The 18,635-nt window shown below is 39.6% G+C and overlaps 1 protein-coding gene across 1 annotated transcript; it reads left to right on the top strand.

The window, feature by feature from the left end:
* The first annotated feature begins 5,351 nt into the window (after positions 1-5,351).
* On the top strand, positions 5,352-11,693 carry LOC148815814 (baculoviral IAP repeat-containing protein 1e-like). The gene is made up of 4 exons (XM_088904698.1): positions 5,352-5,363; positions 6,763-7,336; positions 9,627-9,726; positions 11,597-11,693. Exons 2-4 carry the CDS (start codon positions 6,766-6,768, stop codon positions 11,691-11,693), a joined length of 768 nt encoding a protein of 255 aa, XP_088760824.1. The 5' UTR covers positions 5,352-5,363; positions 6,763-6,765.
* Positions 11,694-18,635: the final 6,942 nt, after the last annotated feature.

Raw genomic sequence — 18,635 nt, 5'->3', positions numbered from 1 at the left:
ACGCTACGGTGTTCACGTGGGCACCCTCGCCGCTGCCGCATCAGGTCGGCCCCCCACCGTCGGGTACTCGAACCCAGGCCTCCAGCATCACTCAACAGGGACCCAGCCTCTTGAGCCAAAGGGAAATCTCCCGTCAGTCCTGCGGCTGCGGTCCCTGCTATACACAGGGAAGGGCGGTGACGTCACCGCTCTGGTAAGCCGGCTCTCACAAACAATGGTGGCCGTATGCATTACAATAATACCTTACACTTACTGTATATAGCACTTTTCTGGACACTCCACTCAAAACATTTTACAGGTAATGGGGACTCCCCTCAATATAGTATAGTGTCCCTGTCAATATACTGGGGCATTAGGACTCACATGGACTGCAGGGTGAGCACCTCCTGCTGGCCCCATTAACACCTCTTCCAACAGCAACCTTAGCTTTCCCAAGAAGTCTCCCATCCAGGTACTGACCAGGCTCACACCTACTCAGCTTCAGTGGGCTGTCAGGTATGAGTTTCAGGGTGATATAGCTGCTTTTTATTTCTTAAAAGAAAGAATCACTGTTGTCTAATGTTGTTCATTCTGTTAATATATAATTTCCTTAAGGTAAAACCTGCTTTTGTACAAAAATAAAATCTTACAAAATATTCTACCAAAAATTAAGCACTGAATAAAATCAACAGATCTAGGGATCTGTGGTATTTATTTACACATACAGTATTAATGCCAAAGACTTCCTCTGCCATGACAAAGAGCGTTCATGTGTACAAAGCTCCTCAAAAGATTCGTAGCGTTAAAGCATCTTGGTAAAGTGAAATATTTTCATTTCTGAATACGATGAGGAATTCAGGTGGGTAGCTGCGGCAGCATGCGTAGGCTGCAAAGGAACCATGTTGAAAAGAGAAGAAAGAAAAGATTTCTTCGGATGTCCAAAAAAAAGAGCTGTGTTGTTGAAAGGAACCCAATAAAACAGCCACCTAGCAGGGGATGTGTCACAGATGGCAAACCCTAAATACGGGATAATTTTAGCTTTTTTAGCTGACTACATCGCCACCTAGCTATTTCAAGGGTGCTAGGACCTGCAACAGGTTCTTTATATCTCCAAAGGCCACAGATGCACTCAAATAGACAAGAGAGCTCACCTACTGTATATAATTGCCCTTTGTATTCTCTAGCAATGACAACATTCTGCCAATCAAAGAAAACCCACAGTATTCACCAGACACATACCATGTCCCAATTCTCATACTGCACCCTGAGCCCTTCCTCCAAGTCTGCACTTCAGTGATGTAGCTCAGGTGTGGACTTCAAGTGCGCAAGGATTCAAGGTGCATCGTTATAAAAAAGGTAATGAGTCACTCGTTTGTTACACAGCTAAGGATCAAAATGCTGTTTGTTGTCAATGCTTCTTTTCCAGTGGCTAAGTGTATTAAAAAAAAATCATTCTCGCCTCGTAGTTTGATGAAATTGCATTTCATCTCGTCGATCCCTGCACAAAAGTAGTGACACATCCCGTTCTTTCATGTTGACTCCAAACGGGCGAAGTAAACTAAGGAACTTGGCAATACTACTGTGTGTTTATTCTAAACTTTGTACTACTGAATACATTTCATGTCATCTGTCCCAATACCATTGCTGTTCTCCAGAAACCACTCATTGTTTCCTTCCACCACAGCAAAGAAACTCTGTTGTCCTTCAGTGGTCTTAAGGACTTGCTGTCCGAAACAAAGTAGTTGATCTGGTTTTGGGTAGGATGGAGGAAGAAGATGCCGGGGCCTTCCTCCACTACTCTCTGAGGAGTCCCTGGTGCTGGAGTCCTCTCCTGGGTCCATCACAGCTATCTATTTCTCCCTCAATTCTTCCCTCTCAGATCCTTTTCCAAAGCCTCTTGACTGGGGCTTATGAAGGACCCCTAGCTAGGGTTCAGAACCAGTTTTAGTATGTACAGTATGGAGGTGACCCATTGATATTGTGGGTGTGAGCAGCGCTAACTTCTTGATCCTCATTAATAAACTTCTGTATGCAGATGGTCAGGTCTAACAATGCATTGTCTTACTGATCAAGGGGAAGCTTGAAGAACAAAAATGAATGCACCAGACCTAAGGAAACACTGGCCATTCTGTGACTTAAAGTCAGCTGAGTCCCTGACACCTGTTGTGCACACACACTTATGTTTTTTTTAATTCTGTGACCCAGATTTGACCCAGATAATAGATATCAGATATTAGATCAGGTAAGGAAACTCGTTGTGTTTAATGTATTATTACAAAATTCCAGATCACTGGCTCCAGAATTGGCTGCCAATTCAATATGATCACCCACATCCTGAATGTTCAAAATCTCCACGGTTTGAGTTAAATGATGAGAAAGTACTTGCTTTTGTTCCTCACATTGTTTTTCTTATAATGATAAATTATCACAGGCATCCGTTGCCTGTTTCTGCACCGTAATGTCTCTGTAGCAGACTTTTTTATTGTATTAAGTAGCGGAATTTCACATAAATATTGAATTCTCTTAATATATTCATAGATATATTCATATAAGTCAGCTTTGGGTTCATTTTCATATTACAAAATATAATTTTAAACAGTTTTATATAGTTTTCAATAACTTTGAAAAATGAAAAAAATCCCCTCCAGCCATTAGGCTAAAGCAGTTATGTAAGGTTAAATTTATCACCATATTTTTTCTAACACTAAATACATCTTTATGTGTATTTCACTGTTACGTGTTATTTAATATATTGTGTCATTCAGTTTTATATTATTTGTTCATAAAAATGTCTTGACAAATATGACTCCAACTTTACTAGTATTTCTCTAGCACTATGCACAATATTGAAGGACTCACATGCCTCAAAATCAGGTTTATTCATTTCCTGCTGCTCCCTCCTTACATTTGTATCAATATTTTAATGGTAGGTAACAAACACATTTTTTCTTCAATGTGCTGTGACCATTTTCTTCAGAGCTGTTTCAAAAAAGATCAATATGAAAAATATATTAGACATTGATTTTTCAATGGACAAGTCCAACAGAGGGTTAAAGAAACAGAAAAATAATAAATTGCATTACATAAAAACACCTAAATTGCATTGAAAATATACTGTTTTTTTAATTATGTTTGCACTATTTTGGAACTTATGAGAACATATTGGTATATAATCTCGAAGAGATGCAAACACAAAGAGATACACAACAGAGAATATATGTCAATATATATCGTTCGGTTACCAAATCGCTAATCAGTGTTATTACCCACTGTTACTCTAAACTCGGAAGTAAATACATTACTCATGAATTAAATTGATAACAACTTGTGTTGAGGTACAATTGAATTCTCGAGACGCAATGTAGAACATGGGGTTTACTTATCCACTGTGTATGGATTTGGAATTTCCCGGCACGAACACCAAACCAGCTGACAGGCTTTGTTGCAGCCTCTGTTCCAGCGGTTGTCCAATGGGTGCTGTCCCGGCGTCCTCTGGCTACCGGCCAACCAGTCGAGGTCCAGCTCGGAGTAGGACGGGCGGAGGAATCTAACTGCGGCGCGCAGGGCAATCGTTGCTCCTAGGGGATCTACCAGCAGTCTGGCTGGCTAGTAGAAAGTCTCTATGCACAGAGTGTGACCGTGGGTCCTCGCAAGTCACTCTTTTACTCGGGAAGAAGCTGGTTCATTCCCGGTCCAGCGGTGCTTCTGAATAAGCTATTCAGGTTGTCGACGAGGGTCCAACTGTAGGCTGCCGTTGATCAAGCAGAGCATTCATGTTGGTAGAATTCTGAGTACGTATGGGATCCTCGGCCTCGCGCAAAGTCCAAGTCCCAGTGCAGACAACAGCAGTTGTCACGTGATTGTCTCTGAGGATGCGCGAAAATGGCCAAGGAGAGCCCCGATCTGAGCTTGCGCTCCCTTTTTGACCAAGACACAGATGTGTGCTGATTGGTTGAGAGTTTGGCGGGCATTGGAGACCCACGTGGTGTTCTCACGCCCTGCTAGTCCCTGATTGGTTGATCAAGGTGAGATATGAGTCACTTACTCCTGACACTTAGGAATGCAGTCCAGATGTCCATTTGGCACTCCATAGACAGATAGGCGCCAATGGATGACCGTTGATCATGATAGCCAGGCTTAGCTAAGTGCATCCCCGTTTGGGAGCTGTCCCTTATCAAAAGAAAACATCTTAAATCAGCCTGCATGAATACTTTCTCTGTGGCTGCACCACAGAGATGGAGAGTGAGATGGGGCCTCATTTAGGAAAGCACAGCAACGCTTAATTCTGTCTTATTAACAAGCATTGCCGCTACACATGTATTTATTTAAAGCAATATAGTAAGGTTTCCTATTACATCTCCTGCTGCATGGAGTTCTGAAGTTCTGTTTCAGAGGTTATTGTTATTCTGTTCCTGTTCCTGTTGGTAGATCCGTCTATAGCTATTGTGGTGGTTAATGTAGAGAGATATCAAATAGTTGATCCATCCATCATCTAAAAACGTCTTCCAATACGGGGTCATGAGGAAGTTGGACTCTATCCCAGCAATGGGCGTAAGGCGAGATACCCTGGAAGAGATTGAAGTAAGATGTGAAGACGGGGTAAGATTTAAGTACTTTCTGCATGAAGATTAGACTTCTAAGGCTGGAGTTTATGGCAGGAAGGGGGTTAACTGATAAGGATTCCAGATGCAAGCTAGGAGAACTAGGGAACCCCCTGGAAACTAATCCCTGACCATTTGGCCAAAAAGCTGTAAACTGGTCAAACACTTGACTTCCCCCCTTTACCATAATAATGAATGACGAATCAGAGCATCAAGGAAGGACTATATAAACTTAAGTTTGTACCGGCACTTTGAACAATACTTCGGTTTTGTTGTTTCTTGCGGGAAACAAGATTTCGGCTTTATTGTTCCTTGCATGCAATAAACTCATCTGTTTAACTTCATCTCGGGATCCAGAACCTTATTGTTTCTGTTACTACAAGATGCAAGTACATAGTAAGACACACACAGATACAAAGACAGACACACACTCACACCAGGGCCAATTTTCCCAGGAGCCCAATTAAGTAACCAATATGTTTTTGGGTATGGCAGGAAACCAGACTGGGAGCACAAATCCACACAAACAGCACCCCAAGTCTGGAATTGGACCTAGGGTCCCAGCATTGCAAGTCACCAATGTTAACCAGTACACCTCCATTCTGCCCAGTTCAGTGTGCTTGAATTACTCCTCAGGGTGTAAGCAAGCTATGTCTATCATTGTTTAAACTGGATAACTTTTTGTCATAGGGTGACAGATTGGGTGGAGCCAGAGGAATAAAAACAGTGACATCTGTTTCCTCCTAGGTCATTCTTAAGCACTTGTTGAAGGTGAAGGTTGAGGTGAGTTTTGTCTGTGTGTGTGTCCTGTATTCATTATGTATTTACTTCAAAAGTTGGTTCATGAGGAGAGTTTATGCCTTACAAATCTGATTTTTTTTTTTGTAGTTTCTAATGTTTACACACAGATTGTAAAAGATTGTATGTATATTTTAACACACAAGCTCATATGTTTACCACATATACAGTGTGTACACATGAGCTTGTGTGTCCTGATGTACATTCAATCTTTAACAATCTAGTGTTATATTGTTCTAATACATAAGGTAAACTAAAGTTACACACTAATCAGCTAGGGTTTTTATTATCTTTTCTTTGTGTTATCTGAATATATTGCTAAAACACAAACACCTTGCTAGGTGAGCAAAGTTTCTCTTTCTGTTTTTGTGTTTGTGATTTTACAGTGCCTGGTTAAAAACTTGTGTCTGACATACTGCAGGTTCAGTTCAGAGAACTGGCTTTCTGTCATGAAAGACCAGCCTGCTTCTCCACTTGTGACATTTTAGGTTGAGATTTGTTTTTTTTTAATTATCCAAGGCACTCTAGCAAAGAAAGTGGTTGCAGATACACTAGAATTTGAGTCTAAAACATTAACGTAATAAATTTTCTTTTTAACGTTGAAGTTTCCTTTTAATGTTGAACTTATTTTCAGTTCTAGCTTGTAAGAATAATCTTTAATGCTGTCCATATCTGATGTTTAGAGACCAGACTGTAACAAGAGACATGTATATTTTAAAATTTTAAATATTTCCTGTGTTTATGTCAGCACTACTCAAAAGATGAGTCACTTCTTATGTAGTTTGAGTCACCAAAACTAAAGGCTGTAAATCACAATACACACAATACTAAATAGCCTTTAGAGCACAGCCAGTGAATCTACCACATGAAACTGGGTATTACAATACAAATAATTAAATGAAAAAACAGTGGGCACTAAATATAAAAAAAACTAAAAAATAACTAAATGTTTGCATAGTTTCAAAATAACAAATTCACAAATAGATCAACAAAGTATTTTTTTTTATTTTATAAATAATAAAAACAGAGAAACAAATGATTGTAGATCACAAGTGATGTTGCTGAGCATCACAAAACCTGTTGCTGTTATCCTTCTTGGCTATTTTGAAGAATTTTAGTTTTTTTAATTGACACGTTCATTGCCAAAATCCAAGAATGAAATATGTTTTCGTTTTATTTAATTTAATGTTTTTAAAAACATAGTATGTAAATGAAGCAATTTGGGCCTCCAATAAATGAGCGATGGATGACATTTTGTGTAAAAAGTTTAGTTTTTCCTGTTTGCAACTTCACATGAGAACCAAAGAGAGAAACTGCTTTTACTTATGTTGGTGGTATTAATACTTCTGTTGGTTTTTGCTTCTTTTTTTGTTTCTTAATTCAGAAAATGGAGAAAGAGAATGAAAAGACCAAAACTGTACCACCAGACTGGGAGTTAAATCCCTTTGATTTACAGGACAAGCTATCCATGTTTAACATGGACATGTTTAAAGTTGTGCCTGACATGGAAAAAGAATTTGAAGAAATACGAGCCCAGAGGCCCAAGGGCAGTAATCATGAGATGAGGAATGAAATCAAGAGACTGGAAACATTTGACACCTTTAAAACCTACTCATCTTGGTCCCCTGATGAAATGGCCAACAGTGGGTTCTACTTCACAGGTATTAAAAACAGCATTCAGTGCTTTTGCTGTGGGCTGGTAATGTGCACAATCAGTCTCGAAAAAACGCCACACGTCAAACACCAGGAGCTGAAGCCAGAGTGTGACTTTTTGAAAGGAAAGGAAGTGGGCAACATTTCTAAATATGAATTGAAAGTCCAGAGGAATTCCATTATGCTTTCTGAAAGACGAGAATTTTACAAGGCTGAGGAGACACGCCTGGAATCCTTCCATGACTGGCCAACCTATGCCAAAGCTGACGTTGCTGCTCTAGCGAGTGCTGGGTTCTTCTTCACAGGTACAACACCTACTTATTACACAGTCCATAAGAGTCATCCAAGTGTCTTCAATAAATAAGCAGTTGAGTGTGTCTACCTTGCAAAGCTCAAAAGCATCATTATGAAGAAACAGATAATGTCCATTTCATAGTTTTAAGGGTTGGCTGAAATTGGTTGGTTTAGGGAGCATGAGGCATGCCTATGTTATTTTCACTGGGCAGAACAAACCCCTGTTTCTCACGCTACCTAAAACCGGTGGAACCAGTCAAACATGTTGTGCAAGCCCAACATGCCGTCACAACCTAAAAGTGACCTCTTACGAGACAAAAGTGGAGGGCTGAGGCTGCTAAGCATTCCCCGACCTTGTGGAACACATACTATACAGTACCTAGCCTCTTCAGTATGTTTGCTGCTTGCAGAGGCCAGGCACAGTATAAGGTGGAGTAAAAACGAAATGTAAAATTTGCAGGCATAGAAAAGAGATTATAGGAAAAAAAGGATCCATCTAAAGTATGCAAATGTTTTTGTTGGCTGGGTACAAGAATGCTTCTTAACATCCAATACCGGCTTTGTCTCTGACCTCTACAGATGATACATTGATGACTGCATCAGTGCCGCCACATGCTCTAACGACCAACTTGAGCATTTCCTGCAACATTTTCACTAACTTCCACCCATCCCTTAAGTATACAGTTAAAATATCTTCCATTGACATTCCATTTCTGGACATACAGTAAACGTCTCCATTAACCATCCACAACTCCCTACTTCTGTCTATTACAAACCCAATGATTAATACAGTAAATATTAAAAACTCCCTCCCTTTTTCACAGTTCCTCAGGCTCCAGCACTATGCAGTGATGACATGGACTTCCATAAACCCTCATTCATTCTTTTTTCATTGACAGAGGATACCCAACATGAATTGTTGACAGGAACCTCATCTGAACTAAAAATAGCCCTCGGACCATCAACCCAAATATGAACTCCCAACGGATTCACAACTACATTTCATTGGTGCTTCCCTACCACCACAATACCTTTTCTATTCCCAGGACCATTAATGACAACTTACCCATCTTATAAGATGACCCCTCTACTGCAACCTTCATGTGCACACAGAGAGGTTTCAGGACTCCTATTGCAGAAAGACATCTAAAACAAAAACCCTCTTTCCTGACTGTCCCATCATCTTGTTTTACTGACTATCTAATCTACACAACCTTCGTGTTCACAGCTCTTAGCTGCTGATAACAATCATCCACACCAGGCACTTTCCTCTGCAACACAACTCGTTTTCTCACCTGCAGTATATGCAATATTACACACATTCAAGGCAATATCATATCAATATCATACATTAATATCATCATCAATGTCATGCAATATCATACATATCATGTATTTCCAGCAACCTAATTTACTGCATCTCATGTAGGAATGCTCAGCTATTTACATTGCTGAGATTGTGAGACAGGACGTAGACTGGCACACCATTTCAGGGAACATGTCAAAGCTCTCAGAACCGATAGTTCCCCATTTCACCTCTAACAGCCGTGATCTTTCTAATCTCTCCATATGTGTCCTCACAGAGGAGTTTCAGAACTCCTGTTGAAGAAAAATGTCCAAAACCAATATTATCCTTCAACTTTGATCACACCTTCACCTTTCCTTAACAACAGACTCTTCTCCTTCTCAATTCTCTCCATTCATTTGTAGATTTCGGCTTTCCACACCTCTCTGTTTCCTGTTCTCCTTTAGTTTGGATACTTATTCTTACCTGCTTTATTCCCATTTCCTCCTCTGGTCCCAGACTCTTCTTATCTACTCTTACATACTGTGTCTTTTGTTGTCCTAAGCTTTATTTATTACTTTAACTCTCTCACTCACAGCCAAAGAAGTCTCCACAGGAAAAGTGTTTTTTTACCTTTCAGCAAGGGATGAACCTGTTCCTTTGCAGTCTATGCATACTGATGCAGTTCCCTACTTGAACATTTTCCATAAAAAAGATTGCACCGTAGAAAATTGAAGATAAAGCTTGAGAGCTACGAGTGAAAACCTTTTTTAATCTTCCTTTTTATAACTCATTGTCCAGTGAATGTGCTGATGCTGTATTTCAGCCAGGTATAGCCTTCATTTATCAATATTAATTCCGTTACAGTTTTTCAAGGAAACTGAAAAACACGTAATGTTTCTGAAATGTCGTTCTAACACTTAACCCATTTTGAATGACACTGCACACTGCACATTTTGAACTGTTACTCTATTTAGTCAATCCAGCGATGACTTCTGTATTCTCTCTTTGTGCAGGTGAGAAGGATATTGTGCAGTGTTTCTGCTGTGCAGGGAGTCTTGCTTTTTGGGAAACAGAAGATGATCCTTGGAAAGAACATGCCAAATGGTTTCCAGAGTAAGAAGAAATAATCCCTGTACACATTGGAAAGCACCTTGTTTACTTTAGAAGACAAAAAAATCTAAAAAAATGAGCAAATTAAAAAAAAAAAAATATAAGGTCAAGTGGGGCAGCATGGTGGTGTGGTGGTTAGCATTTCTGCCATGCAGCACTGGAGCCCTGGGTTCAGTTCCTGGGCTGCTATCCGCATGGAATTTGTACATTCATCCTGTGTTCACATGGGTTCACAAAGTTCTTGCTCCCGGATGAGAGGCTTTATTAAATGCGTACAAGGATCATCACAATAGTACGGATGTTCAGAGAATACAAAGCAAGCAGTTACCTTTATACAGCTCGGTAACGTCAAGATTTCCATGGTTACAAAGAATTTGACAGGGTATATGGTTAAGATCATGTTCAGAACAATCAGCTATTAAAAGAAGTTTGTAGTTAGCTGACTGACCAGAATTCCAGAGATCACTGTCACGGAAGCCGGGTCAGACTCCCATGGGGTTTGTTGTAAAGGCCCTATGCATGACGGTATAATCCGGAACAGACTGGAAAACGGACCTCAGGAAAAGTCACAGCAGGGTTAGTTCAGGTTGACAGATAGGGGGCAGTAATCCAGTGCTCGAGGGAAAAGCGCAGGCAACCAATCCAGGCAAGTCCAAAACAGGAAGTCAGGGTGCAGTCCGAAATCCAAAAGCTGGGAGATCCATCCAAGACAAAGACAGTTGAAAACCAGGGAAGGGTGAACTAGGACCAGGAACATGAGCCCCAGGCTCAGAGGCCAGAAGTCAGGGGATAAGGCCAATGTCCTCAATGTACTCCTGAGCCTAGTGATCGGCGGGCCTTCAGACGTCCATAATTCAATGCTGAGCCCAGAACTATGGAGACGTCAGGCTTACATAACAAAAAAGGGAGGAAACACAGCTTACAGTACTAAACTAAAATCAATACAAAAAAGGTAGGAGCGTCCTCTAGAGGAGGGATGACGACCGTGACAATCACGGTGCCTTCCCTCCCTTACAGCCTTGAGATAAGCTAAAGTTTCAAAGATAAACAAAATTCCACAGGATTAACAAAAAGTTTTATCAAGTCCAAAGACTTACAGGATGGTTAGTTGGCCTTGTGAGAAAATTATCCCTTGTGTGAGTGCATCCGTGTTTATGTCTGTGTCTACCCTGTGATTGACTGGCAACCCCACACCTTGTGTCCATTGTGTATCCCTGCCATGCGCCTGTTACTTGCTGGGATAGGCTCAGGCACCCCTGCTAACCTGCATTGGATAAAGAGGTACTGAAATCCTGAGGGTGGGGGTTGGGGTTGCACACTGAAAGCTCAGGTTAGAGTTACCTACAAAACAATTATTATTATATTATAGTGGTACCGTAGCCAGTCTGAGTGGTTGAGCATCCAGCTCATGATCTGCCAAGCTGAAACATCAGAATGTGAGCCACAGTCTGTTGGACCTCCAGAGCTCCTTAGTTATTGCAAAAGCACACAGGATATTAGCTTATCCTGTCTCACTATAATACTGTTCTCTCAGATTTGCTGTTCTAACTTTGACAAAAAGTGCAAAACATTTTTTTTTCCTTTTTAGCTATGAAGCTTTCCATTCTTTTGTACAAGAAATGCATAAAGGAATGAAATGGAACCAAGATATTGTGGCATGATTTCTTCATGCATCATATGAGTGACAATAATGATGTTTGCTGAGGGGACATGTTTTTAATGTTGTCAAGAAATTGATCCAACTCTGTCTTTAATGCTGAAAGCAGACTCCAACCACCTTACTGTACTTCTAATACTAGACATTTATTTCCCAATTTGATATCAGTCAGCTACTTTGACTTGTCTTCTCCTCAGTTTGTGTCATTTATGAAAGATGCACGTATCTGCGTGGCAAGAAATCGAGTCAGGAAATTGCAAAATATGCAGAGAGCTACAATGGATTTCCAGGTGTCACGGTAAAGGATTCTTAACTTACTTTCCATTTATTTGAACTGTGCTTGTACAGTACTTCCACTGTTATATTTTGTTTTAAAAGCAGTTGCACTATAGCTGAGAGGAGTATTGTAACCTAATAATGTGCTGCACAAATGGTTTTCCAGGCTACACATTACTTCTCAGATTATTGGAAGGATGATGAAAAGCTGATCCAAGCCTCCAAAGCATCAGGTAAATACTATAATAATAACAATAATACTAATAATAATCAATTATTATTATTATTATCATTATTATTAAAATGCCACTATCTAACTTATTGTATAATCCAGTGTGGAATATCCATTATGATTCAGCCAGACTCATTGTTTAATCATTTGAAATCACTCACTTGTTGCTAGGTCTCACCTCTTGGGAATCCAGCATGTCCATATTCCCATTAAATATACACACTCTGAGCTGTACAAGTCACATGTCACCCAGCATTTCTTAGTGGTCACTGTTCTGCATCATGGTGAGGAAACCCCCGGGGGACCCAAGCTTTCTCAATGACAGTGATACTTGGAAAACTGTGGACTGACACTTCTGGTATCTGACCAGAATTCTGGCCAAAGTTGTCTAACGGCATGGCCTTGGGCTCAAACTATTAGTCTGGATCTGAGTGATTCATCAGCTCTTTGGGCAGATGTGCTTAATGGATACATTGCTTGGTCCGTTGCTTTTAAATCTTTGTTCCTAGCACTGTAGAACACTTGCAACTTGCAAACAATATTGTTTTTTTTCTCTCATTAGATAAAAGAAGGCAGCACACAGCATTGCAGTTTGTTACTATAAAAGGGCAACTTGGATCGTAATTAAAAATTATTTAAAAATTAATTTAAAAATATTTAATGGCAGGTCCCCTTATGCTTGACAAAACCTTTCTTTTCTTTGGTATGACCTGCTTTTGCACTTCCCAAGAACTGAAGATGTAATCAGGTTCTCTTCGAGCTCAGTAAAACTTTCCTGAAATGTTTATGGAAAACATACACTCCTTTTTCCCATCTGGAATAGTCTACTGCTTAATAATGTAGCCCAACCAGCATCAGAGCCTTCAAACTTCAGGACCTTGTACATCTGCCTTAAAATGTCAATTTGTCCAAAGCAAGCTAGAGCACAGTGACACCGGTGATAATACTGGTGTTCTGCAGATGATCGGCTGGCCATAGTGGCTGCAGATTACTGGATGGCAAACCAAGGCTGACTTGGGTGAACACTTGCATGCTGACACTAGGGGCATCACGGGTAAAGCTTGCTAAAGATGAAGCTCAGATTGTTGGGCTTATAGGGCTTAGCCTGTACTTTGAATATCACTAAGGCACTAGGATCCTCTTGAAAGTTAAAGTGTATGCACAACTCTCATGTTTTTGGATACCATAGCAGGATACAGTAAAGCACTTGAATACTTGCTTTTCCAAAGATGCCCTTGGTTTGTTGAATAACAAATCTTGTCTACCCATATTTGTTAAGTGTCAATAAAAACTACAGAGAGAAGGCCTTCTGCCCATGTAAGGAACTCCTCCAGCTATTTCTGGAAGGATGTCTGAGCAGGAAATCTGAGTATCCTATCCTAAATCTCATATACCCTCCCTGTGTGTTTGTCTGTGTCCTCTGGTTAGTGTTCCGTTTTAACAGTTTGGATTAACACATGTATCCTTATGGGCCTCCCCACTTATGACTGTGAAGCAGTGAAGGCAGGATGGCCTAAAGTGTCTTTCTGCATGAATAATCTAAAATAATATCCTCTGGAAATACCAGGAAGAATTGAAGATATAGGATTATAGTATGAGACTTCAGCCACCATTATATCAGACAGCCTGTGTGTGTCTGTGCAGTACATCTTAAGTGTGATGTATTATTATGCTGCATCAGGGACTTCTTCTGAAGTTACAACCACCATTTTCCAATATGAAGACTGCCGACTGGATTCGTTTCAAAAGTGGCCTGATGGGACAAACACAGAGCCCCAAATGCTTGCAGAAGCAGGATTTTTCTACACAGGTAACCTTGTTTTTTTTTTAAGAAAAACAACATGACAATCACTAGCAGGAAAGATCTTTGATACCAAAGAAAACTCAGTGTTCATTATTTTTCAAGAAGATCCCAAAACAAATAATATTTTACTAATTTGTTTGTCTAATGCTGTTATCCAAAGCACCTTATATTTGCATCATATACAACGAAATTGGAGCCATTCAGGTGAAGTACCTCTTTCAGGGATAGAGCAGGAGTATTTTACTTGGGATTTAAACGGACAATCCTCTTGTTACAAGTCCATAAGACTAGCCACTGCACCACACTACTACTCTTTATATGAGCCATTTATCTCAACAGTATCTTATTACTTTATTTAAGAAGCATTCTGATGTAGTGCCCAACTATCTCATTATTCAGTGCTCATGCAGTACCTTTCTTTGAAGTATTATTACAGATGCAGCCATTCAAAGTGCGCGTTACAGACACATACTGCAGGTGGCGTCGCGCATTGTGACGCAAGATGACGCGAGGCACCGCAGTACGTGATTGGTTGACCAACAGGGGCACTCGTGGTCCGTTGGTCTGTCGTAGAAAGACTTACAGTAAACGTCTTTGCTGTGCCCGTTGTAGATATTGAATTTTACCACTGAAAGGAAATCTTAGTAGCTGAGCATAAAAAGAATAGGAGCATACTGTAACGCGTGTGAAGGCCATAAACGATATTAATTTTGGAACATAAACATACAGTATATAGCTGGTCTTGGTACTTTAAAGAAAAAATACACACCAGTATTCCATTTCTCCCTAAACATTTTAAGCATCGAAGTCTTTAAAGAGATACCGGAGTCAACAGGCATACTTTTAGAATTTGATTAAAAGGGAATATAATATTGAATCGCGTATATATTTTATGAAAGCAAGATTGCTCAGCTGGACAAAAGTACACAACCTACCTTTATCAGAAATATTTATGCATCAAAGCCTTTACCGAAGATATTACTAATAGTATAAATAATGAATGACTTTGGACAAGCTGTATACTCAAAGTATAATTTCTTTAGCACATTTGTACAAGCACTTGGAATCTGTCCAAGCCATACTTTGTCAGGCATTTTGTTTTACTTCAACGGGCATAAAAACTCCCTTGCTTTTAACAGGGCGTTTCATAATTTCTAACTACGAAAATGATTTAAAATGACTTATCATTCAACTAGAGCTCAAAACATCACAAGGATCCTCAAGAGCACAGCAAAGACTGTATTAAAAGATACTTGTATGAGATACATGAGAATCCAGGCTTTTTTTATCAATGCTTTCTTTTCCGTATACCAGATTTTATGGAACCACTTCAGAAGGGTGTCAGCCAGTCAGATTCCAGGAATCGGTACTTTAAAGGAAAAATACACACCGGTATTCCATTTCTCCCTAAACATTTCAAGCATCGAAGTATTTAACTAGCATGTGAAATAGCGTGTGAAAAAGTGGTAGTTTTAAGCTTTTCCGCTAATATAATATGGAATCGCGTATCTAAGGAATTTAATAATGATATGATTATATTCGTGTACTGCGACAGGGCTGTGTAGGGCTGTTTCGTCTCCCTGTTCATGTGAGTTGTCTTGTAGCCTACTGGTCTACGTGCCTGATTAACAACTTGCAGGTTGTGTGTTCAAATCCAGCTGGTGCTGGACTTTTCTTTTAACAAACATTTCTTCGAAAAAATAGAATAGCGATATTATGGACAATCAATTGACTTTTATATTTCAAAATATCGCAACATGATCGATTCTAAGTCATTTTTGATAACAATGAATAGTCACCTTCTTCCCTTCTGACAACGGTCCCTGCTTCTGCTTCCTGCTTCTATTGTGTGTGTGTGTGTAATAGAGTAAATTTTTATAGAGAAATGGAGGCTGGACAGTATGCGATACAATATAAACATTTATATTGATTTAAATCGTGTTTTGATTTAAATCGCAAACGCGTGTTTAATTATATGTGGTTTTTTAATCATAATCAGGCTAATGCAACATAAATTGATACAGTATCTCTGTCTTATTTTTAGTAAATAAAGTGCATTTTTGCACACTATATGTGCAAACGTTTTATGATATGTCGCTGTTGTGAATGTCTGTGGACATGTGCTGGCTGGACAGGAGGCTCCACTGTACACAGAGAGCTTAGAAGACAAAGATATCAATTTATTTTAGTCAAAAATTTATATATCACCTTTAAAAGTGGAATCTCAAAGCAAAGTAAATACCCAACACTGATTGAACCCATCTGCCATGCTAATAAAACACCTTGAATTGAATTGAATTGAGGGAAAGAGGGGGGGAGGGCGCGCGGCAAATAAGATACACTCCGCAGGCATCCACAACAGCAACATATGAAACGTTTGCACATATAGTTAAGTTATTACTTGGTTTTCAAAGTCGGAAGACATAAGAGGCTTGCCACACCCGGACTGTTAAACCAACGCATTAGCACGTCAAAGCCCATTGAGGACCCAGGCTCAATAATTGTTTTGTCCCTTGATTTACTGATCTGCATTAATTATGGAAATCAAGTTCCTGCTCTGTGCAGACGACCTGGTCCCGCTGTCGCCCACAGAACAGAGGCTGCGCCAGAACCTGGGCGCCGACAGTCAATCTGGACAAGACCAGTTATGGTTTTCCAGAAAAAAAGCCAGACCCCAGGGAAACAGCTACAAATTCACACTTAACAACACATTAACACCTAACAACGGGAGCAGGGACGAATTAGGCCAGTACCCACTATTGTTAAACATACAGAAAAGGATATTAAAGTATTGAATATTAGTATTGACTTTAGTATTAGCCATACAGAACATTAAAGTGCCCCTTTTCCATTCAGCGGGTGCCTGAGCCGCTGTGTCCTATCTTCTGACAGTCGCCGTTGTGAACAAACATTTCTTTGAAAAAATGAGACGTTTCCCTTGGTCAGAGATATAAATATATAATATATAAATAAATTAAATTTAACTAACGTGAAATAGCGTGTGAAAAAGTGGTAGTTTAAGCTTTTCTGCTAATATAATATGGAATCGCGTATCTAAAGAATTTAATAACGATATGATTATATTCGTGTACTGCGACAGGGCTGTGTAGGGCTGTTTCGCCTGTCTCTTCATGCGACTGTACCAGGAAGAGGATTTCTTTCTATTTGAAACGTGTATTTTAAAAGTTTAAGAAGTAAAAACCTTACAGCGTACACAGATTTCTAAACTGATCAGGATCGTTATCTTTGTCTTATGCATAATAATGTTCACCGCTCTGTCCAGCAAATTAATAATAAACTTTATTTTATATAGCGTTTTAAACTAATAAGTAATTAGATTGCTCATAAACCTAATCACTTGCTTTTTCTTTTTATTTACAGATGCAGCCATTCAAAATGCGTGCGTTATTTTGCGGCATACCCCGGTGGGCGTGGCGCGGCATCTCGCAGTGTCACGCAGTGTGACGTGTTAATCGCGCGTCATTTGACGCTCTGCCGGAAACTATCCGGCGTCACCTTGTAAAACCGCCAGGGGGAGCTTAACCTCTCATGTACAGCATTTGAGCCTTTAATTTTGAACAGTGTATTACAGCATGTTAATCTTCAGTCATTAAAATGTTGGTATATTTTATGAAAGCAAGATTGCTCAGTTGGACAAAAGTACACAACCTACCTTTATCAGAAATATTTATGCATCAAAGCCTTTACCGGAGATATTACTAATAGTATTAATAATGGATGACTTTGGACAAGCTGTATACTCAAAGTATAATTTCTTTAGCACATTTGTACAAGCACTTGGAATCTGTCCAAGCCATACTTTGTCAGGCATTTTGTTTTACTTCAACGGGCATAAAAACTTCCTTGCTTTTAACAGGGCGTTTCATAATTTCTAACTACGAAAATGATTTAAAATGCGACACCTATCATTCAACTAGAGCTTAAAATATCACAAGGAAAAATACACACCGGTATTCCATTTCTCCCTAAACATTGTAAGCTTCGAAGTCTTTAACTAACGTGATACCGGAGTCAACAAGCATACTTTTAGAATTTGATTAAAAGGGAATATAATATGGAATCGCGTATCTCAAGAATTTAATAACGGTATGATTATATCCGTGTACTGCGGCAGGGCTGTGTAGGGCTGTTTCGCCTGCCTGCTCATGCGAGCTGACTGTAGCCGACTGGTCTAGGTGCGTGCCTGCCAACGGGCAGGTTGTGTGCTCGAATCCAGCTGGTGCTGAACCTTCCAGTTTTATTTATTTATTTTTTAATCGCGTAACATATTACCGTATGCAAACTGTACTGTATACAGTATGTATATGTATATTTAATGTCTTAATTGTGCCCGTTTAATTGAATTTTAAAAAATTATTTAACACGAACATTAAGCTGTTTACATCTTCCGCCTGAGAACAGTCACCCGTTGCTACCCAACGCAGAATGGTGATTGGCTGACACCATCTGACACCCCTCTGATTGGAGAAAAAAGACGTGCTAGTTTGCTATACATACTGTAACAGGAAGAGGATTTCTTTCTATTCAAAACGTGTACTTTAAAAGTTTAAGAAGTAAAAACCTTACAGCGTACACAGATTTCTAAACTGATCAGGATCGTTATCTTTGTCTTATGCATAACAATATTCACCGCTCTGTGCAGCAAATTAATAATAAACTTTATTTTATATAGCGTTTTAAACGAATAAGTAATTAGATTGCTCATAAACCTAATCACTTGCTTTTTCTTTTTATTTAGGCTCAGATTTCAACTATAGATCGTATTATTAATACCCTTGGTGATACCCCTTGGTGTTTCTCTCGCTCTCTCTCGGGTCACCTGATCATTAGCTCGAAAGATTTGAGTGCTTTGTGTATATTCTAATGGTAGTGGGGGCAGGGTGTGTGGGAACAGGTTTGGTTGAAATTGCATTGGAGATCTA

Source organism: Atractosteus spatula, chromosome 24, assembly GCF_055471065.1.
Source record: "Atractosteus spatula isolate fAtrSpa1 chromosome 24, fAtrSpa1.hap1, whole genome shotgun sequence".
In the NCBI taxonomy this organism is placed as follows: Eukaryota; Metazoa; Chordata; class Actinopteri; order Semionotiformes; family Lepisosteidae; genus Atractosteus; species Atractosteus spatula.
Note: the sequence above shows the minus strand (reverse complement) of the source record. Positions and strands in the feature narration are given on the sequence as shown.